Below are 22,673 nucleotides of genomic sequence, written 5' to 3' on the forward strand. Positions count from 1 at the left end.
TTTCGCGGATTGTTAGCTGTCATCAGTGACCCACCCATTATGACTTTCACCTTGGCCGATTGACCCACCCATTGGTCAATCGATCAATCTCTTTCCTCGCCATCGATTGTTGTTTCCTCTCAATTTTCTCACCAACGATCATTGTTCCTCCCCTTTCCCTTGACGACAACCTTTGTTTTCACCTCCCTCCCTCTTTGTTTCCTTCCCTATTTCTCACCAACGACCCACCTCCTCTATCCCTTGTCGGCGGGCCACTGGCAATGTAAATGTATCTCATGCGCACGCATTTGGATTTTAAGGTGTAAGATTGGACCAAAAATGAAACTTGAGGGGCATGATAGGTCCCCCTCAAAGTTCAGGGGCACAAAGTGTCTTACGCCTATATTATTTAACATAAGTAATTACATATACATATATATATAGGCTAAAGACACTTCTTGCCCCTTGTACTTTTCTCATTTAACCAGTTGTGCACTTCAACTTAGAAAATGACCTATTGTGTCCCTCAAGTTACAATTTAGGATTCATTGTACCCTCATTCTCTACGTGCCATACTCGTGCTCTGACTTCTCTGCCACTAGTCGCTGTTATCATCGTCGTTGTCCACGCTCACAGTCACCATCAACCCCACCACAATTAGCCGTCATTGCCACCATAACTGTGTATGTTTGTCTTCTTCAGCCATGTTGCCCAGAAAAATACCGAAGAGGGAGTGAATTAGATTTTTCAAAAAATAATAATTTTAGGTCTTTTGAAAACTCTTTAACTTTGTGATCTTAATATGTGATGATTGTAGTATGATTGAAATCAATAAAATCACACAATCACACAAAACAAGAGAAATTTATAGAGATTTGACTCTAAAGAGCTTAATCCTCTCTCTCAAGACTTAGCTTGAGGTTTCACTAGGGATAATCAACACTAGCTTTTTATTGGAGTTAGAACCAACATACTGTCACGACCCGAAATTTGATACGTCATGACCGGCACTAATCCCTAGGCCCAGCGGCCCCACAATGGACTAGTAAGCCTCTTCTCTAGCTCGATTTGAATAAGACAATACTACTGACAAGATATAGAACATGAATAAAATACCAATTCACCTTCTAACATAATATCTCAGTATTCCATATACAGCAGCTGTACAAAATATCTATCACACTGCTGTCATAAATACATATTTGTTCTTGTACCTCGGGCCCTTGGCACAATTATGCGCCAACAAAAATAAAAGACAAAACATCAGACTCTACAACACGTGTATGTCTCCACAGAGCATCCTATAATACATCCGAAATCAAAAGAGGGTATGATATCATACCAGAAGATCTGCTGGACCAATAATCAAAAGGAGAATTCCCTGAAAATATTTTTAATAAAACGAGGTGAGTCTTGTGGACTCGCGAGTATAAGGTATGTCATGCCCACTAGGAGAGTATACAATAAAATGTTAGGATGATCATCATGAGTATAATAACATAATAACAGTATAAACAGTGGAAATATGAACCATAAGTTTAAATAATTTGAGGTTTCAAGAAAAACATAGTATAGGAAAAATAGGTGCCTAAAGACAACCCCCATAAGTTGTTCTCTAACCACCTAAGTCTCCTATACTTTTGTATGAGATGCATGCACTGATTTTGAGGACACACTAGTAGAAACTGGCCTAACACCCTGAATTGATTATTTAATATCTTGGCCCGCGCAATATTCACATCTGGCGTCATGGAATTCGTCGAGCTAAGCCATCGACTACGTCATCATGCCTTGCTTTGCATGCTACGCAGAAGTGTATAGTGGAATTACACACCTACTTATAGGCTGCAATATCATAATATATATATATATTTACCCATAAAGTAATTTTCTTTTAATATAGATAATATATATATTTTTATCTAAATTCCTCATTTATCAAAAATACATACATATATATATATTTATAACTAAATTGATAAATTTTCTTAAAAACTTAATAATTAATTAATAATTTAATAAATGGTTTAAAAGGGATAAATTGCAATATTCTAGCCTCAAAATAAAAGGAATCCATTAGAAATCAAGATTCGAAATAAACCCACGTTATCATCATAGGCTAGCCTAGAACTCACTCGGGGTCAGTCTCACTCGGTCTCGAGTCATCTAATAGGGCTTTGTCCTTAGAACTCCGATCAACAAAATGACTCGCCAATCATATCGCCAATTCTAGGAGACCTAAAGAGAACCCAAATTAGACCAGCCTCGATATCCTGAGTAAGACCAACCTAACCAAGTCATCCTAGGTCCACGGACAAGCGACAAGGGAGAACAAGCCGAGTGGGTAGCCCAAGGGCTGCCACAACTGGGTCAGTCATGCCCAACAAATTGGGCCATCATAAAACCCAATCGAGCCCTGCCATCCTAGTCCAAAACCTAACCTGACGTGCCCAACCCCAAAAGCCCTTATTTCCTTTTTCCCTATATTTTATTTATTTTTTTATTTTCTTTCCTTTTATTCTTTTTTTTCTTTTCTTTTCTTTTCTTTCTTTCTTGCCATCAAACTGCCGCCGCCGGCTGGCCAAAAACGGCCGACCAATATACCAATACGAAGCCCTCGCCACGAATAACAACATATATTAAAATGAAACCCATCGGACGGTCAGATCTTGATAGATCTGAAATTAATTTTCGGCCAAAATAGAGGCGAAATCTGGCCATTGTCGTTCGCTGGCCGCCGGCCATTTTTTCGACGATCGGAGACTACCCCGAGGTGCACAACACCAAGGAGAGTAACATACCCAAAAATGAGAAAGATCGGACGGTTAGATCTTTATAGATCTAGAGTCAAACTCTCGGCCAAAATGGGACAAATACTGCCAACGTCGCCGGCCACCGTGGTCGACGATTTCCAGCGATCCAAGACCGTCACCCAACCCTCTTAAGCAAACCGACCATCATATCCAAGAATCACAAAAATCCAACGGTTGGATCTTCGTAGATCTAACCTCAAACATTCGGCCAACAAGCCCCATCGCGCCTCAACCCACATTCCACAAAAACAAGCAGCAAAACAGAAAAGATGAAGCCAAAGCACTTACCTCCTTGTAGATCGGGGGCACTTTAACGGTGAAAACGAAGTCGGATCGACGATCGAACGGTTCGATTATTTGAAATCGAAGGAAATTCGAGAGGGAGCAAGAGAGAATAAAAGAGAGAGAAATTCTGATTTTTTTTTTGGGGGGGGGGGGCTGCCGAGCGCCTCCCCCTTTTCTTTTTATATTTTCTTTTTTTTAAATTAGTTATTATATATATAATTTAATTAAATTAATTAATTTAGTTTTTTTTTTTTTTTTTATCTTTACACATACAATCTCTTGTCTAAGCAAGAACTGCTAGCACACGACTAGCAAATATAATCTCTTCACACAACAAGTGAGTAAAAATAATAAACTTACAACTAGAGACAATTACAAATAAGTCACCAACAATTGAGAATTCCACCAGCCAGCACACTTCCAACACTTCGAATATTCTCATTCTTATTTGAATGCTCTATCAAGTTTGTTCTCCACCTTGAGTATCCATACTTACCTTATATATATACATCTTCCAAACACACTAGACATTAAAGAAAAAGTTAATGTGAAGTTTAAAATTCAAAAAATGTTTAAGCTTTCTCAAACTATAAGAAAACACGTCTCACTTTTAATTCAAAATAAATCTACTTTTTGCATGAGAAATCAATATTTGAAAATTCAAATATAAGTTTTTGAGACATAAATGATTAAAACAAGTAAATATGTCTAAAAATAATTATCTTTTAATTCAAACAAATTTATTTTTTGCATAAGTAAGAGAAAATATGTCTAAAAATAATTATCCTTTAATTCAATATTTGAAAATTCAAATATAAACTTTTGAGGTATAAATGATTAAAACAAGAAAACATATCTAAAAGTAATTCTCTTTTAATTCAAAATAAATTTATTTTTTGCATGAGTAAGAAAAAAATATGTCTTAAAACAACTATCCTTTAATTTAAAATAAATTTACTAAATGCATGAGTAAGAAATGCATTTATCAATATATGGAAATTTAAACATAAACTTTTGAAATATAAATGATAAAAAACAAGGAAACATGTCTAAAAACAATCCATCTTTAATTCAAAATAAAATTAGTCTTTGCATTCACTTTTAATTCAAAATAAATTTACTTTTTATATGAGAAATAAATACATTTATATTATAAAAAATATTTTTGTTATCATCAAAATCTTATTTACTTACCATTGAGCTTAACAAGCCAAATTTGGGTGACGCTTCGTCTTCTCTAATTGTTGCAACAGCTGCCTCGCCATTTGCCCTTTCGCTAGTCGTTTCCTCATTGCCATCGTAGTTCGCTGTTACACCGCCCCTGTCACCAATCGCCTCTTTCCCTACCAATCACCTCTATTTTGTTCGGTCAAGTTTTGCCTCTGTCACATCTGCTAGTCACTAGTGACTATCAGTTGCCCTCTCGTCATCAGTCGATCTCGCATTGCCAGTCCTTTGGGCCTCATACTCGCCCGTTGTTTGTCCTTTGTCGCCATCAATCGCAGCCTATCCAGCCATTTGTTCTCCATTAATAAGCAAGTTGCCCAGATGAAGAGGAAGTTAATTTTGTAAATTGAGATACAATGTGGGGGAAAAATTGGCAATTGTAAAGATCTATTTCATCTCTTACGCTCCTCAATTGTGGGACATTCCACACACATTGTTGATTGAATTATGAGAAGGTTGATGGGTCTAAATTAAAAGTTAGGATGTCTAATAGACTCAAAATTAGAAGTTAGGACTTGGTAGGACAAATAGGTCATCTTTCAAGTTTAAGGGCCCAATTGGTTAAAGAACAAAAAGTGAGGGAGCTGAATATTTCTTTAGCCTATATATATCATTATATCATATCGAGGTTAAATAAATTAGATTTTGTGGAGGTGTGGGTGTTTTCCAAGAAGCCCTAATTCTTCTTCTCCTATTCGTCTTTCTTCCCCTCCCTTTACTAATTCCTTGTTGACTTAGCAGTTAACAACATCGTCGAAACCTTAGGTGATAACCTCACTAGAACCCTCACAACAAGTAAGGCGCATTACTGAAGCATTTGAAATATCCAGTTTGTTCTTCAAGCCACTGTCATTGAGGATAAACGAAGCCTTTGAAACATTTGTAAGGTACCCTTACCTCTAGCACATTCGCCTCGTCTTTTCGTCGCTTGTTCTTCTTATTCTTCTCTAGTAAGCAACAACTATCTATGCCTTCGCCTCGCTCTTTCTTCTACCTCAACCTGGACTTCTTTGTCTCTTCACTAGCTTTTTATTTTCTTTTCCTTCCACACTGGCAATGATGACGATGGGAATCATATTAGATTTAGTGGGGGACGGTCACAACATTGTTTATCTTCTTTGATGACTAGCGTGCAACCTCCGTACCTACGTGGATGATCAAGCCTGGGCCCATGCTAAGCTTCTTGACGAGCTGAGCCTAAGCCGAGTTTAAGCTCATACACTTACTTTTCGAGTTGAGTCTAAGCTCAATGACGCTCGACTCAATTGCAACCCTAAATTTTTAATTTCTCTAGTTTAGTTTGATTCACTCTAAAGGAGATTCAGATCGATTAAACACTCTTATCTTGAGTAGATAACTCATTGGTGCAAGTAAGAGTAGACGATGGGATAAATTTAATTTAATTAACTTATTTTTGATTTAAAAATATAAAAAAAATAAGTGAGAAACCTACCTTAAACAATTGGTTTGTGAAAAATTTCACGGGGTAAACAACCCATCAGGGTGATGGGGTTTCCCATCCATTGGTGGCGACGAGTATTTAGTTTTTTTTGTTTTTATTTTTATATTTAATTTATACATGACTTTTTTGTTTTAAATTAAAATTTAATTTAATTAACATCATTAACGGCAAAAGTATCATCCTAATAAAAGAAAAGCTTAAAAACATTTAGGGCGCGTTTGATAGCTCAAATTTTCTAAGTAAAAAGTAATTTTTCCACCCATTTTCCAACTTTTGCATTGTTTGATAACATTTTTTTTTCAGGGAACTCATTTTCCTATTAATGGTCACATGATGCCATTTTCCTTCAAATCAAGAAAATCAAATTCCTTGGGGGAGGAGATGGAATTTTCCTGGCAATTGGAAAAATGGAGGTGGGCGGCCGCTGGTTTGGTTTGGGGTGGTTATTTAATAAATATAAATATATAAATATATGTATAAAAAGTGAATATATTAAAAATTTAATAATTAATAAATATAAATATATAAATTTGGGATAGTTATTTAATAAATATAAATATATAAATATATGTATAAAAAGTGAATATGTCAAAAATTATATATAAATTATTTCTTTAGAAAACAAAAAAAATTAATTTTGTAGTTTCATTTTTTGAGAAAATAATTTAATTTATTTAAAATACGTTATTATTTTAATTTTTTTGTACAAGATTTAATATTTTTTAATACATTTTCATCATTGAATTCCATGAAAAATGTGTTATGACACATTTTCCATGAAAAATAATGCCTATCAAATACGAAATGTCAGGAAAATTATCCAATTCTATGAAAAATATTACCAATCAAACACCAAAAAATAGAAAATAACATTATTTTCTATGTAAAAAATTATACCAATCAAACAGTTTAAATTTTCAATTTCCAGAAATTCATTTTTTCTAGAATTCAATTCCCTATAATTTATTTTCTTTCCATTCAAATTCCACCATTGCAATCAAACACACTCTTAAATGAAACTAACAAGCCAGACAACCTCTCTTTGAGTAAAAAGACCAAAACACATGGAATGTGAGCCAATTTACCGTGAAAAATATTTCATGCCTGTTTAATAGATATGGGACAATCATATTATGCTGGATTGGTAGCATACTCGCCTAAATATTAGTAAATTACATATATGCCCTTAATGTACAATATTCTACCTTAGCACTCAATGGAGATGATAAAAAAAAAAAAAAAAAATTGGCTGACTTCCCTTGTATGCTTTATTTATGTCTTTCGAGCATTTTACCCCCAACAATCTATGTAATTTGTTTGGGAAATTTATATTTATGAATAAATTTAATAAATATTTTTTATAAATTAGTGTGATATACATAACTTATTATTATTAACTATTGTTAATTTTAAATAAAGTTAATATAAATTTAGATGAAATTATTATAAATTTGTGTGTCACGTTAATTTGTAAAAATTTTATTATTAAATTTATTTGTAAGTATAACATTTCTCAATATATTATTAGTCTAAAATATTTATATATATATTTTATTACTAATGACATTATTTATATGAAAATTAAGGTAAAATTAATAAAAAATAAAAGACATAAAAAAAGAAATCCACCATTTGCGATGGTTGCACGAGTAAACAACTCATTGGTACCGAAAATTTGTTAAGCAAACAACCAATCACGATAGATTTTATGGATAGATTCTATATTTATACGATTGGTCCTTTTGATAGATTATTAATTGGTTAGATACTCTATTTGTACGATTGGTCCTTTTGATAGACTACTCATTGGTGTGATAGATTTTCCGATCTAAGAATTCATCGGCAACGATGAATTGCCATTTTTAAAAATATTTTTTTATTTTTATTTTTAATTTAAATAATTTCCCTAATAATGAAAGAGATATCTTGATAATAAAGAATAAAGCATAAAAAACCTTTGCCTGAAACAAATTACAGAACATATCTGAACAAAATAATCAATACCATAAGAAATATGAGAGATATTTATCCTAATTTTTTTTCATAATTAATAGTTTAATAAAAACATGTCTGGACCAGCTCCGGCTCAACCAAATGATAATTAAATTACATATATGCCCTTTGTATATAACATGCCCACGGCGTCCAGACCCGTCCCACCTCGGGCATTCTGTTTCCGTCCAATCCTGTCGTGTGCTTCTTCTCTTCCATTCTAAAAATCCAAATCTAGGGCTCAAACCAGAAGGCAAATCGGCGAACTGGCTGAGAACCAACGATGGGTTGCCTGAGAGGCTGAGACTCTTGAGTGTTTTGGAAGGTTCACGAGCACGACTCCACGACGGCGTATCTGAGACTAAGAACCGAATTCACGAATAGCAGGTCCACGACTCCAGTCCCTCAACTCACTCCTCGAGCGCCGAGATCATAGAGATCTCTTCCTAGAGCCGGCTTTGGCGACGGTAAGTCCCTCCGGCGACTGGCCCTTTCGGCTCTTTTATCATCTCCCGTCTTCCATTCCTCGCCTATGTTGGCTGTTGAAGTCAGCCTGAGGTTTATTTTCTCTCCTATCAAAATGTAACCCTATTTTTTTCCTGTACTGTTTGCTCAGGCAAACGAAGACAAAAGTCCAAGAACGGCTCAGATTCGTCGCAGCCGAAGAAGGTTTCGGTTCCCTCATCTTCTCTGTAACCTTGTTTTAGTGATTTTTGGTTTTAGATTTCAGCGTGTGCTTAACTTTCCGCTTCTTTCCGTCATTCTGTGCTCTGGATGATTTAATTGTTTACTTTTGTGGGTTTTAAGATTTTTGAAAATTTATCTGCTCAAATTTCTGTTTTGGTTGAAAAGTTGAGGCTATGCTTGTTTCTGACCAACCATCCTCCTCAGAAAGAAGCAGAAAGACTGAGCAGAGAGGAAGCCATCCTCTCTCCTCTGAATTAAATATCATAATTATATCGTGCTGCTAAACGTTTTCCACTAAACTTTTTATCTGAATGGCATTTCGGCATTACCCTTATGGAAATGATATGATATTTCAAAATAATTTTTTTCAAATTGTACTTGCATAATTTCATTAATAGCAACAACATTTCAAGTCTTAATCTCACTAGTTGGGTTCTGTTATACGGATTTCAGTTCTCCAATCATCTTTGTCTAGGATCATATCTCTTTTAAGGCCATTATAACACCTAAGCGGTATCTCGCATGCATGAAAATTTTTATTATAATTATACATATATTTATGGCCTATATTATTGAATTGTTAGTGGGATAAAGGCTTGGTATGTTGCTTATGTTATTAAATTGTTAAAGCGATATATCTGAAATGGTATTCAATATCGTCCAATACCTATACCAGTATTGGTATCATGCCAATAACAAAACCAGTATTTTATTTGATACGATATTAATAACAATCTAATGCCATTATTTGTGGTATTAGTAGACTTGAATTTGGTTAAAGCATACACAAGTAATTCTGTAAGTTGAATATGTTACTTTTATCATTTAATTTCTCCATTTGGTTGTGAACATATCTGTAGATGAGTTTACAATAATAGTTATTTCAAGGTATGCTAACATTTAACCATGAAAAAAATGCAAATTTTAATTTTTTCTTTCCATAGCCATTTTTTGTTTGAACAGGCTTTGTATGTCACTTTTTAGAGTCAGTGTTGCATCTGCGTTAATGTTGCATCTGCATTTTTGGTCCTCCTTCAACTAGTTTTGTTAAAAGCAGATTTTGCTGGACGATGATTTTGTAGTGCATTGAAAATTCCTGCATGTGTTAACCACTCTGGGTGTCATGGTATTTTCTACTTTGGTTTAAAGATTATTCTTGTAAATTTTGATTTTCATAAATTTGTGAAGATACACATTCCTGCCACTGGTGTCAATTATCTCACATGCTGCTGCAGGGGACTTCTATTTTGTTGGTATATATAGTAATACACATGGTATCCAAACACACATCTTAAAAAAATTGATTTGTGAACACACAGAAGCTTTGCTTTCTCTTCCACTCTAAATAACGTTTTTGGTACCACCATCAACTTATGATGCAATAAAGGGAAGTAAGACACATGATTTTCAAATGAGTAGGAAACTTGCATATTAGTTGTAGTATTGAAAGCAATGAATTGAGAGAATGATTAAACACTGTAAGTGTTGGTGCTAGTGCTACATCCATTGTAATTTGAAAACTGAAGTACTGCATTGTACTTGTTGTACCATGGTGTTTGCTTTTATGCTAATTAAGAATTGCAGAACTATCGAGTACTTGAGGTTGGGGAATGCTAGTTTATGCTAAGTTGCTCCTTTTCACTTGTATTCTTCTGCATGGCTTGGTTCTTTACCCCCAGCCTATGGTTGTGTCTGTACTTCCAGATTTAATTATTATCTTAACTGGCTGACCCAATCATTTTGTCCTTTTCAGATTCTAGTTCAGTTAAACAGAGAAAAGCTTCAAATCTCAGATTTTTTTGTCAATTCAATCTGTAGACAGGAAAAGCAGCTGTTCGGCAAGAAAACTTTGCTGCATGACCTTCTGACATTTCTGCAATGTCAGGGTTACTTAATGTATTGTCCCTCTTTGCATAAACTCTTTGTACATAATAGATGTGTCTTGCCATGTGATTGTTTGATCTTCAGGATGTTTGTGTTGTTGAATAAATATATAGTATTTCTGAGCATATCAATCAAAATTTGTCATTCTCCTTTTATCTCCCAGTATATTAGGGTCTTGAAAATTATGAATGAATTTTGTATACCAATTTACATCCTTGCATTTGTTTGTTGATTTGCACGATCATATTATGGGAAGTTTTGCAATGTCTGTGATACTTTCAGATATTTTCTCTTTCAGTGTCTCTTTACAATTAATTTGTCCATCCATGGTGTCTTTCATTGAACTTGTAGTGTGCCCATTTCTTACCCATTTCTTATTGCTTAATTCTATGGTCTGGAAGTTGAATTTATCCTCTGTTTTTTTTTTTTTTTTGTTGAGATGCTTGTACTAGATTTATGCTTTTTTATTGCTCTCTATAAGATATAGCCATTCATGAAGGGGATTGGAAATAATTTAGTGATATACATTTTATGATATTGTGGAGATACAATAGCTGTTTGACATTCACCATATAAATTAGTGCACGTGCTTCCTATGTTTTTCTCACTAAGTCCTGCATTCTTAGCTGTGGGTTTTGTGATTGCCTAACGTTAATGATGATCAATGCCATGAGTGACACAACTTATCTGCCACATGTATATTCTTGTTGCATCTCCAGCTTCTTTGTTGTTGTATTTATCTTACTTTTTTATGCAGTCATCTTTGAATGGGTCGGCTTCAAATCTTCCTGACAATGCTGCGCGCTCTTTTGCTACATCTTTCTCTGCTCAATCTGGTGCAGCCTCCCCTGTTTATCATCACACAGGTGAAAGTTTTTTTCTGAGTATAATTACTCTATTTTCTAGACAAATGATGTGGAACAGAAAAAGGATAACTGAATATTGAAGAGATTACGAAGAGAAGATGCAAAAGCTGAGAGAGAGAGAAAATAATCGTTGGATTCAATATAATCAAAAGAGTTAATTGTTGATTGTGTCATAGGCCTATTTATAGGCTAAAATCCAATCTTAAAATTTAAATTTAAATTCTAAATATCCTAATGTCAAATATTAAAATGTAATAATACTAATTTCTCATCATTCTCCCCTTGTTTAAAAAAAAAAAAAAACTCATCCTTGAGTGAGTTTTCTGTTGACTCGTGTGCCATGTAGTCGAGGATTATTGTCAAGACCAACTCGCTCAAAGTGGGAAGACTTTGTTGCTGTAGTTGATCCTGTTGGCTCCTGTTTAACTCCAGTAGGGCATGGTCAAACAGCAATTCCTCTTTAGGACTCCCAAGTGTAGGTTAAATTTGAGAAATTCACCTAATGAACAAGACAATGTTTTTATCCATCCCTGGTAAAAATTAACCTATTCACCTAAAATAATGTCAATTTTATATTTGTGTGCATAACAAAAGTATGATGGGACGAGCTCAGAATCTGGAGTAGGTTCAATGAATAGGTCAACAAAAGGTTGGTTCAGAGGAATAGATGATCTTCATATATAATGATGTCTTCAAGAAGAAATTGTTGTGTTATAGCTCATAGTTTGTTGATTGCTTTATCTAACTCAAAATGTTCAATGAGTTTCCTTCTATGGTGAGGTAAAGTAGGAAGGATCACTCATGAGATGAAATCTATGGGATGTTGATCTTAGGCAAAGGGGAAAGCTGATTCTAGGATTCCTTAGCAAAAACATCATGTGATTCTTCAAGTACTTGACAGGCTTCTTTCTGAACATGCTTAGGAACTTCTTCAACTTTTATAAGGTTTCTCCCATTACCTCATGCTCATGCTTGTTTTAGTTAATGATCAGATATTCCTTTTATTCCATTACTTGCTTATTTACTTTTTTACTGTGCCCAATAATGAAAGTTAATAGTGGACAGCTAATAATCAAGTGACCAAAATCTCTAAAGTTTGAAAATTGTGGTTATGACTTAGCATTTAAGGGTGAACAAAGTAGGTGAAAGAAGACCTAGCCTTAACTTATGGTTTGTGGAAGAGGTATGGTTCCTGGGGGAAGAGTAATTCCAATGCCTAATATGACCTGTATGAGGAACCTACCCTCTATTATATTGTGAGCATTCCTAATGTAGTATCCATGACTCATATCATCTTTAAGATGATGATGGTTCATTTCGAGGTCAAGGTAGTAAGTTGGGCTTTTGTGCTCTCAAAACATTATAGTTTTTGGTGTACTAGTTGGGAAGTAGGGTCTGACAAGTTGGGCTCCAAAGCTAAAGCAACCAAACATGTCTAGAATCTAAGCACGCCAAAATAAATTAATGTTAATTTAGAAAACAGAGAATTAAGCCAAAGTAAAGAAACAACCTGTTCTTTTTTCAGGCAAAGGTGAATTTGGGTTTTTGTGGGCTTGGGCTGATTAATTACTGGATGGCTTGGGTTCAAAGTGAATTGGTCAGGGCTCAGGAGTAGAGAAAGGCTGAGGGCTCTTTGGGTGCAAGCTGAACAAGTTGCTGGGTTACTGGATTTGGGAGTGAGATTGGGCTAGCAAGGCTTACGGGTGGTTGAGATATTGGGCTGAGGCTTGTTTCAGCTTCTTTTAATGGAGGGATGAATTTTCTGGAGTAGCAGCAAGGGAACTGCAGCAGCCAAGAGGTCCTCCAACTCTAGCAAAGGTGTCGTTGATGATGAGTGTTCTGGTGATGGGGGAAGGTTGCGCACCAGCAAGATTCATGCAGTGGTGCTTGCATGAGAATCTGAAGGTTCAAAGTCACATGAGTGGCTTGTACCTGACTGCACAAAGTTTTTGGCTGAGTTGATGATATGTCAAACTAACTGATGAGGGCTTTGCAATGATGAGACAATCCTTCTTCGTGATAGATGCTTGGCGATGGCCTTTGAAGGTTGCAGTAATGTATTATCTCCAGCGAAGGACTCAGCAATGGTATTGGGGTTGTCTGAACTTGTTGGATTGGGCTTTGACTGGCTTAGGATTGGTTGGCAAGCGCCTTCTATTTGTTGTGAAGATATGGCTTCGTTGTAATGGTTGATGGTTTAAAGGATGGAGGATTTAGATGATTTCTGTGTCTTGCTTCACTCTGCCACTAATGTGCATTAACAATGAAGATGGTAGCTTCTATGATGATGTCTGCTGTGAAGGCTGGATCGATTCATCATATTGCATGTATGGATTAAATTGGTCTCTGATACCAATTTGGTGTGGAACAACAAAAAGATTGCAGAAAATCTAAGAGAAAGAGAAGAGATTAAGAAAAAGAGTGAGGAGTTGTTGGGGGAGAGAGAGTGAATTGGATTCAATATCTTCAGAACGGGTGTAATTGTCAATTACGTCATAAGCCTATTTATAGGCTAACATCCAATCCTAACTAAATATAATTAATCTAACTAAATTATCTTAACAAAATAAGCGTAAGATAAAACTAGCAGAAAGATAAAATCTAAAATATAAACCAAATATGATAAATCTAAATTCTAAATAGCCTAATACCAAATATTAAAATTTAATAGTTCTAATTTCTCATCACAAATTTTATCTAACTCAGTTTTCTTCTTCAGGAACTATTCAAGGATTGCACAACATTCATGGGAACTTTAATGTTGCCAACATGCCTGGCACACTTGCATCTAGGAACTCCACACTAAGTAATGTTCCTTCAGGTGGTGTTCAACAGCCTACTGGAAGCCTTTCTAGTGGACGTTTTGCATCTAGCAATGTTCCTGTGGCTCTTTCTCAGGTATCTATCTTTGCTACCTTTGCACATTTGTAATAGTTGTATTTTATCAGAGTGATTGCTAGATAAATTTTTCATTAAGTGCTGCTTTCCTAAATATACTATCCATCTTTTTGGCTGCTAAGACTATCGAGTTTTCTGTTCTATATTGTAGATTTCTCATGGAAGCTCACATGGTCACTCAGGCATGACAAATAGAGGTGGAATTGGTGTTGTTGGAAGCCCTGGATTTAGTAGCAGCAATAATGGAGTTGGTGGTTCTATTCCTGGCATTCTGCCAACTTCTGCAGCGATTGGTAACCGAAGTGCTGTTCCAGGACTTGGAGTGTCTCCAATTCTGGGAAATGCTGGTCCTCGAATAACCAGTTCAATGGGAAATATGGTAGGTGGGGGAAGCATCGGGAGAAGCATGAGTTCTGGTGGAGGATTATCTATGCCTGGTCTTGCTTCTCGCCTAAATCTAGCTGCCAACAGTGGTTCTGGGAATTTAAATGTGCAAGGCCCTAACAGACTAATGAGTGGTGTTCAACAAGGTATGTGACCTTGAATTCATGATAAACTGTTATTAAAGAGAATGTTGTTTTGCTAGAACCATAATTGTCAAAATGGGAAATGGAAGAGGAAATGATGCGGAAGACAGGAACAAGATCCAAGAAATTGAGACAATGCTATGTCTTTAAAAAATTGAAGATTTCAAAAGTCTTAATTAGGTCATTAACACCATAATGATCAAATACTGGTGATAAATAACATCTAGAAATTTGGAGGAAGATTACATGTTATTGTTTAAAAAGAAGCTTTAGGAGTAGTAAAGCATTGTAATTATGAAAATATGCTGCTCAAATATTTGTTAAAAATTTCTTGAATGTTCTTAAGAAGTTTCTTTACAACATGTAGTTTCATGTAACACTAGTTGTTGTTTATGGGTAAGGTGAATTTTCTATTATTAGGGGGCTGTCACTACTGATGATATGATGTTGCATATCCACTTAAAATGGCCTGGATAAGTTTTTATCATTTAGTGAACTACATTTTGATACGTTCATGTTTAGTTTGCTTAGTGCTATTTCTTCTGGACCAAATATATACTTAAACTACACAATCTAGAAATATTGTTCCTGTTGAAATATTATTACTATTATAGTAAAAAAATTGACAATTCGTCTCTTGAATGTTGCTCTGTTAATTCAATTTTCATTTGGAGCTAGGCAATATTGCATTAAGGGCACTCTAATATTAAGAGTTCATGCTAAGGTTTAATTATCAAAAAGGGTGAATGCTGAACCATCTGAGTAAGCTATTGCCTATTGAGTGAGTTGGAATTGAATTTAAACCACAAATTTTACTTATTTTATTGACACAACCTTTAATTTTTATGCACAGCAGCCTGAAGGGTTATTCTTGTGTATGATTTTCTTGTTTTACCTTGTACTTATTGACATGCAAAATAATGATAATACTGAGCAAAGAAGCTTTCTTATCCATAGGTTACCAGTTTCTGAGTCATCTTGCACTTAGACATTGGTAAAGGTGGTTGGTGGAATAAAGAAGTGTTTCATGTAGCTTAAGTAATATCAATGTGCTTTGTGTAAGGTCAAGGAAGATCAACTTGTTTCTGCGACTGATCCTTCTGCAAACCAATTATTATACACGAATGTCAACTATTTGCAGAATTGATACGGTTTATCTCTAGATTGATGTATTGATCTGATTAAAGGTTGGAAATTCTAACTAAAAATGCTTGCAGCTATAGACAATGGTGTTGCTAATGTTGGTAATGGTGTTAGTTCCCATAACTTGGTCGTATGGCAAATGGAGCGAAAATGCTAATGGCTTTATGGGTATATGGTTAGAATCTGTTATTCTCATGTACTTTTACCCATCTATGGACTAGAATTTCAAGCCTGTCTGTTACATACTCTGCCTCATGCATATTATCTTACTGTCTCCTGTGTTTGAACTTGCTTTTGATAGGTATTGCTGCTTATGCTTTGTGATGATACTTTTTGTCTAATGGGAAAGGGTGTTTGGTACACAAACTTGATAGTGAGATTCTTCCTGAACTAAGAATTTGTCTCTGTTTGGGATTCTGTCTCTTGTTTAAGTATCTTAGGTTTTCAATAGCAGTTGCCTCTGTGTGTGTGTGAATGGATAACAAAAGGTGAAAGGTACATTTGCAATTGCTTCTTAACAGATGCATTGATTGACTAATCTCTGTTTTCTGCTTCTTGTGATTCTTGTTTGGATAATATTAGAATGTGGTAATTCTTCTGTTTTTTAGCTGATGCAAATTGTTGTCTTGATTAATCACTGACCCATTAAGTGTAGTACATGACCTTCTCTGGGCTCAGTTTCTCCGCAGGTGATTTCTATGCTAGGAAACTCCTATCCAACTGCTGGTGGGCCATTATCTCAGAGCCATGTCCAGGCAGTGAACAATCTTAGTTCTATTGGGATGTTAAATGATGTAAATTCAAATGATGGTTCTCCCTTTGATATAAATGATTTTCCTCAGCTAACCAGCCGTCCCAGTTCTGCTGGAGGGTCTCAAGGACAATTGGGTAAGTTGATTATGTTTGTTCAGGATAGTTCTGTTCAGATGCTTACCACAGCAATTAGATGTTTATCTGAACCAAAGGATTTCAGGTTCACTTCGTAAACAAGGTCTTGGGGTTAGTCCCATTGTTCAGCAAAACCAAGAGTTCAGCATCCAGAATGAAGATTTTCCGGCTTTACCAGGATTCAAAGGTTACCAGACTTCTCTTTTCTCCCTATTTCTCTCTCTGTTAATATGGTTTTCTGTAATAGTGCTTTTAAGTAAAGCAGTCAATGGTGAATGTATCTGGTAAAGGTCATTTTTTTTTTTCAAATTTTTCAAATCTTTCTAAAGTGTGGAATAAACTTCTTGGTTGACCTTTCATCAATTACACTATTATATGTGGTGTTAAGCTACATCTCTTGTACATTTTAGGACTTCAGATAACATACTTTTGTGCTTGTATCTGGGTCTTGTGAGCATTAGGTGATGCATGTTGCTATTCTTAATGGCTGTTGTGCTAAACAGTTTCACCTTGGTTATTTTGCCTGTCTTTAGATGATTGATAATATATGATAATAGAAGATATGGTTTCCTATAAAACTTTACAAATTGCTCAGAGCATGTATATTATGCAGTCAACACTAATAATGAGAAATCTTTGTAACAACAGTAACTGCAGGGACAAAGTGGCCAGGGCTCTTAGATCTGTAACTGGTAACTTTATTCTTAGTACTCAAATGAATCATGTGCGATGTTTCACCTCCCCAAATCTTTGACGGACCTGGATGGATCCCCTCCAAGTTGTTGACCATTGTTTTACCTGACCTCACACAAGAGGCACTCTCTTTTGATTGGTTTGCCTGTCTATAGCTATTTTTTTCAATTTATTCCCTGGTATTTCTGTGTTTGTCTGCCTATTTGAAGCTCCAAATCTAAGTGGCTTCATCAAAATTGATTGAAATCCCAGAGTAAAATCAAACGCTGAGTGGATATTGGCTATTAAGATTAGGAGCACTTATGATAACTCAATCAATAATTCTTACTGCCAATTCTCTCAACTCCTCACCCAAAATCAAACCAACAACAGAAATATACAAACTGTAATACAAGAACAGAATTAAACAAAGAAAATAATGAAAAGATACAACCAAACCAACACAAGAGGCGCATGATATATCCTGGTTCAGGCTGCGGAAACAGCCCTACATCCAGCCACAAGTCCGAGAGCAATTCCACTAGAATTCTGATGAAAAACAGTATAAGATCCCTATCCTCTACCACACGAGTACACTGCACACAGAGATTACAAAGAACTCTCCTTCTCACAAAGTCTTTCCTCTCTTTACAGCAATATCACTCGCATTCAGAGACAAAGAATGATAATTTTTTATATCCGACTACCTCCCCCTAAGCCTTCTATTTATAGAGGTTAGAAGGCAGTAATTACAAGGCCTTTTATTTTTAGCCTACACAAAGACTAAACTAACCCTTGTAATAAAACACCTAAGCTAGCCTCTCCCTAACTTAGAATTTCCAGCCGCTTCCATTCACTCGAGGGATCTTCTGTTCTCTTAACCTTCTAGACAGATTTCTCAATGCAAAACCCAACATTGGCTACCCCTTTTTTAGGGTTGCCCACCCCCTTTTATCTACTCCACTATATATTGGTGTCACATATATCATTTCTATGTGGGTCATTTACTTTTACTGTTATCATATTAATGTTCCCCAACTCTTTTGCACGCTGAACTTCAGGTTATGGGTTTTATAATAACCCCAAACTCTCTCCCTCCCTTCTTTCCCTTTTCTTTTTTGTGGACTTGTGTTGGGGTTTGACTTTGTGTAAGTACCTGCCAGTTTTATTGTATGAGTTTCTGGGTCATCAAGGCTTCTAGGTATTAAGTTTATATGATTTTTAAATGTATTTGTAAAAAAGGTGAGGTCAAATAGCTGATGGTGTTTTTGTTGGTGAAATATTTTTGTTACAAGTCAAAGACATGCCACATTTCAGTTGTGCAGATGTTCTGTGAAATCTTAAATGTTGTATTGTAGGGACGTCACCTCATCCCAAAAAGAAAAATGAAAAAAAGCAGTGCACTTGCTGAGGATAAGCCTTGGTAGCAATGATAGGGTTGCTTCTTTATGAGTGGAAGGTCATAAGTTTGAGTTGTGGAAACAGCCTCTTTGCTAAGCAAAGGTGAGGCTGCATACAAAAATGATTCTCTCTTGATCCGCACAAAGTGGGGATCCTTGTGCACTGAGGAAATCCTTTACTTGTTTAGCTCACTAGTAATTATTGGATGAATATAGTTCACTTTTGAATAGGAGTAATGTTACTGCTGGATGCACAGGTAGTGTTATGACAACAAACTTGTTGATACTCCTCACTATCAGGCCAAATATACTGATGCGTTTGGATTCACTGCCTGTTCTGGGTTTTCTGTCTGAAAAGCATGTAGTTGGGATTCCAAAAGAGGAAAAAAAATCCTATCCAAATTGTTTTTTCTTTACTACTATTGTTTTCTTCTACTTTTCAAACATTACAGATGAATTGTTATGGTTTGTTTGTTTTAAGGAACTTTTGTTGTACATAGCTGCATATGTACCAGCACTTTTATTGAAATTTAATTTGGACTCCATTTATGCATATTAAAAAAATGATGGGACTTGTATAATATCTGGAATTGCTGGTTGATATATTTTGTGCAGATATTCTTATTTTTTTTGTTCCTATTATTAACGGGGTAGCTGATTGCTCAAACACGGTGTTTTGAACATGTGCAGCTTGTAAAATGTTATGTTTTGGTGCATCATCTAAATGAGCTTTCCCTTGATTATTTTAGTTATTGTTGGGTCATTCCCACCAAGCTTCTTCCTATCTTCTGCCTTCTCACTTGTATTATCTTTTTTTTTTATGTGAACTCTCTTATCATACTTGTTAGATGGAGATCAAAATTGCCTGTATGTTATCATCATCCTTATCGCTAGCCTTAATATTGAGACGTGCGGTTGGCTACCTGAATTTTAGCTCTCCTATCATGGCCATGTCTTTTGTAAGGTTTCCATGTAATAAACAACTGTAACAACAGTCACACACCTTCATCCCACTAAGTGGAAAAGGCTTCCAAGCAATGTCTAAAGGTCTTTTACTAAGTTATTGTTGGTCTTTCTTTACCTCTTTTGCGACAAAATTTTTCCATTCCATCCATTTGTCTACCTAGTTTGTTTATTGTTTGTTTTCTTACATGTCCAAACCCTCTTAATTGTGTCTTAATATCTTCAATAGGTGCCAATTTTAACGTTCTAATTCTATCTTCTCTTATATTACACCTTAAAAAATTGCCTATACGTGTTAAAAGATAAATTTAATGTGATGCGTGGCTTGTGGGTGTGGGTAACTGTCTCTGCTATAATTTGTTTTTGACTTACTGTTCTCTGATAAGATGTTTATCACATTTACTGATGTGCTTGATTTTTCTCTCCCCACACAATAACCTTGAAAACATTTTTGGCAGGGTAGTACATCCAGACATCTAATTCACTTATATTTTTTAGCATGATTCTAGGGAGCACCATATTAGCACCGGCAGTTTATCTGTTTCAAGCACATCCCATTGACCATGCTATTAGATTTTGCACAGGTGGCAATGCTGATTATGCCATGGACTTGCACCAGAAAGAACAGCTTCATGATAATGCTATGTCTATGATGCAGTCTCAACATTTCTCTGTAAGTACTAATTTGTAAAAAGAATGGACCATTTTTATACATTACATCAATATGATTTCAATGCTTAGTTGCAGATGGGGAGATCTGCTGGATTCAACTCAGGAGGAACTTATTCATTGCACCGTGCACAGCAGCAACAGCAACATGCTCCATCAGCCAGTAGTGGTGGCGTCTCCTTTTCAGGCATAAACAACCAGGATCTTCTGCATCTACATGGCTCTGATATTTTCCAGTCCTCTCATTCGAGCTATCACTCGCAGGTATGTTTTATGTCTAGTAGATTATTAGTTTATTACTATTTAAGGCTGGCATTTTTTTCCCCTCGTTATCTGATTCCCTTCTAACCACCAACCCAAACACTGAAGGAATGCCGCTTTGCTTGGTCCTTAAACGGCTGTTCAATGTTTAAATCCTTAACTATGAGTTTTCTGCACCAGCATGGCATTGGTGTTGGAGCTTTTTGTCCATTGAATAGTTCTAGTTCATAGCAAATATTTATTTTACAGTTTTGGCTATATCCAGGATCAAAATGACTTTAAAAGTAACTAGATTTTAAATTGGGAAGAAAATTTTTAAGATCTGATGCTAGTTTGGAAGAAAATCCTTCCTTCACTTGTGATCTAGTTTTCACTCATCTTGTTAAACAATTGTCCGTTGAATATCTTAAAGTCAAAATATCTTTTGATTATTTCAGACCAGCGGACCACCTGGCATCGGACTAAGGCCTCTGAACTCTCCAAATGTGGTTTCTGGTATGGGGTCATACGACCAGCTTATCCAGCAGTATCAACAACATCAAAATCAATCCCAGTTCCACCTTCAGCAAATGTCTGGCATAAATCAGTCATATAGGGATCAAGGCTCAAAATCCATGCAGGCTGCACAAGCTGCTCCTGATCCATTTGGTTTGCTTGGTTTGCTAAGTGTAATAAGAATGAGTGATCCTGATCTGACTTCTCTTGCACTTGGAATTGATTTGACAACGCTTGGGTTAAACTTGAATGCAACTGAAAATCTTCACAAGACATTTGGATCGCCATGGTCTGATGAGCCTGCTAAGGGTGAGCCAGAGTTCTCTGTGCCACAATGTTATTATGCTAAACAACCACCTCCGTTAAATGTAAGATGCTCTTTCTTTCCTTCCCCTTCTCAGTCTTGTCTTTCTAGTCACTTCCTTTTCTTTTTCCTTCTCTCACCTATTTGTTGGTTTCATTGCAGCAATCTTATTTTTCAAAGTTCCCGTCGGATACATTGTTTTACATTTTCTACAGGTATTCCTCTTGATTTGAGTTTCTGTAAAGCCTTTATATATATATGATCTCATCATCATGTAATACCAATTTCTATTCTTGTTTTGCAGCATGCCAAAAGATGAATCCCAGTTATATGCTGCAAACGAACTGTATGCTCTCTCATCCCTTTTAACTATCATATATATATGCACATATTGCCTAGTCTTTCACCTAAGCTGTCACGTGCAGTTGCAATTTTCTAAGAGATGCATTACATCTATTCTTGCAGATACAGCAGGGGTTGGTTTTATCACAGAGAGCTTCGTTTATGGCTTACAAGAGTTTCCAACATGGAGCCACTTGTTAAGACAAACACTTATGAGAGAGGATCGTATATCTGTTTTGATCCAAACACATGGGAAACAATCCGCAAGGTCTGGGTTTAAGAACACCTGTTAAAAGTTGCTGTCATTTCGAGGACATAGTTGACCTGTTTTTTGTTTGAACAATGAATTGACCCTTTATTATTTTGTCTGCAGGATAATTTTGTCGTGCCTTATGAAATGTTGGAAAAAAGGCCAGCCGTACCTGCTCAACATTAGCTCATATTCCCAGTTTGTGTTGTAAAAAGTTTAAAGTTTAGCTCATTGTTAGGATGCAAATAAGTTTCCCCTGGCTTTAGCGTTCCTCCTATTGGCCATTGTAAGCAATTTTCCTTTCGGTGTTTTCCATTTGTCAGCCTTGGCCATTGTAAGCAATTATGCATTAATGTCCTTGCAATTATCAGCTAACTAGCCTCTTGTCTATTATATGAAGTTGAATATAACAGTAGAGAAAAATAATGAAATGTTTTCGTGCCTGTTCTCTGAAAAGCTTGATTTTACCAGTCCCTGATGAAATTGCTGGGTTAAAAAGAAAAATGGCTTAACTAATTTATGCTAAGATCAGCTCCCCAGCTTTTTGTAGGGTGATCTTTAAAAGAGCGTGTTGTTGATATATTTGTTGTTGGTGCTTAATTTCATTTAGCAATCACTACCTGTTTTCATTCCTACCTGGTGCACTAAAAGAAACATTCATTGTAA

General features: G+C 35.7%; 1 protein-coding gene and 1 non-coding gene across 4 annotated transcripts; one reads left to right on the forward strand and one right to left on the reverse strand.

The window, feature by feature from the left end:
• The first annotated feature begins 7,920 nt into the window (after window positions 1–7,920).
• LOC127797348 (probable NOT transcription complex subunit VIP2) lies at window positions 7,921–22,463 on the forward strand. Of its 3 annotated transcripts, none has more exons than XM_052330177.1 (15): window positions 7,921–8,225; window positions 8,375–8,427; window positions 10,199–10,341; window positions 11,087–11,195; window positions 13,915–14,093; window positions 14,245–14,623; window positions 16,442–16,651; window positions 16,737–16,838; window positions 20,271–20,359; window positions 20,428–20,619; window positions 21,054–21,479; window positions 21,578–21,630; window positions 21,720–21,761; window positions 21,881–22,025; window positions 22,131–22,463. In XM_052330177.1, the coding sequence occupies exons 3-15, from the start codon at window positions 10,324–10,326 to the stop codon at window positions 22,191–22,193; spliced, it is 2,007 nt and encodes a 668-aa protein (XP_052186137.1). In that variant the 5' UTR covers window positions 7,921–8,225; window positions 8,375–8,427; window positions 10,199–10,323; the 3' UTR covers window positions 22,194–22,463. The 3 variants fall into 3 exon arrangements, with proteins under 3 accessions (XP_052186137.1, XP_052186139.1, XP_052186138.1); XM_052330179.1 differs by having other exon boundaries at window positions 20,434–20,619; XM_052330178.1 differs by having other exon boundaries at window positions 10,264–10,341.
• LOC127798586 (small nucleolar RNA snoR35) lies at window positions 11,115–11,195 on the reverse strand. The gene has a single exon (XR_008022448.1). It is a non-coding gene; the product is annotated as a small nucleolar RNA snoR35 (small nucleolar RNA).
• Window positions 22,464–22,673: the final 210 nt, after the last annotated feature.

Source organism: Diospyros lotus, chromosome 3, assembly GCF_014633365.1.
Source record: "Diospyros lotus cultivar Yz01 chromosome 3, ASM1463336v1, whole genome shotgun sequence".
Lineage (NCBI taxonomy): Eukaryota > Viridiplantae > Streptophyta > Magnoliopsida > Ericales > Ebenaceae > Diospyros > Diospyros lotus.

Coding starts and splice junctions, on each gene's coding strand:
- LOC127797348 (XM_052330177.1), top strand. Junction 20,620..21,053: donor ATTCGAGCTATCACTCGCAG/GTATGTTTTATG, acceptor TGATTATTTCAG/ACCAGCGGACCACCTGGCAT. Junction 22,026..22,130: donor CATGGGAAACAATCCGCAAG/GTCTGGGTTTAA, acceptor TTTTGTCTGCAG/GATAATTTTGTCGTGCCTTA.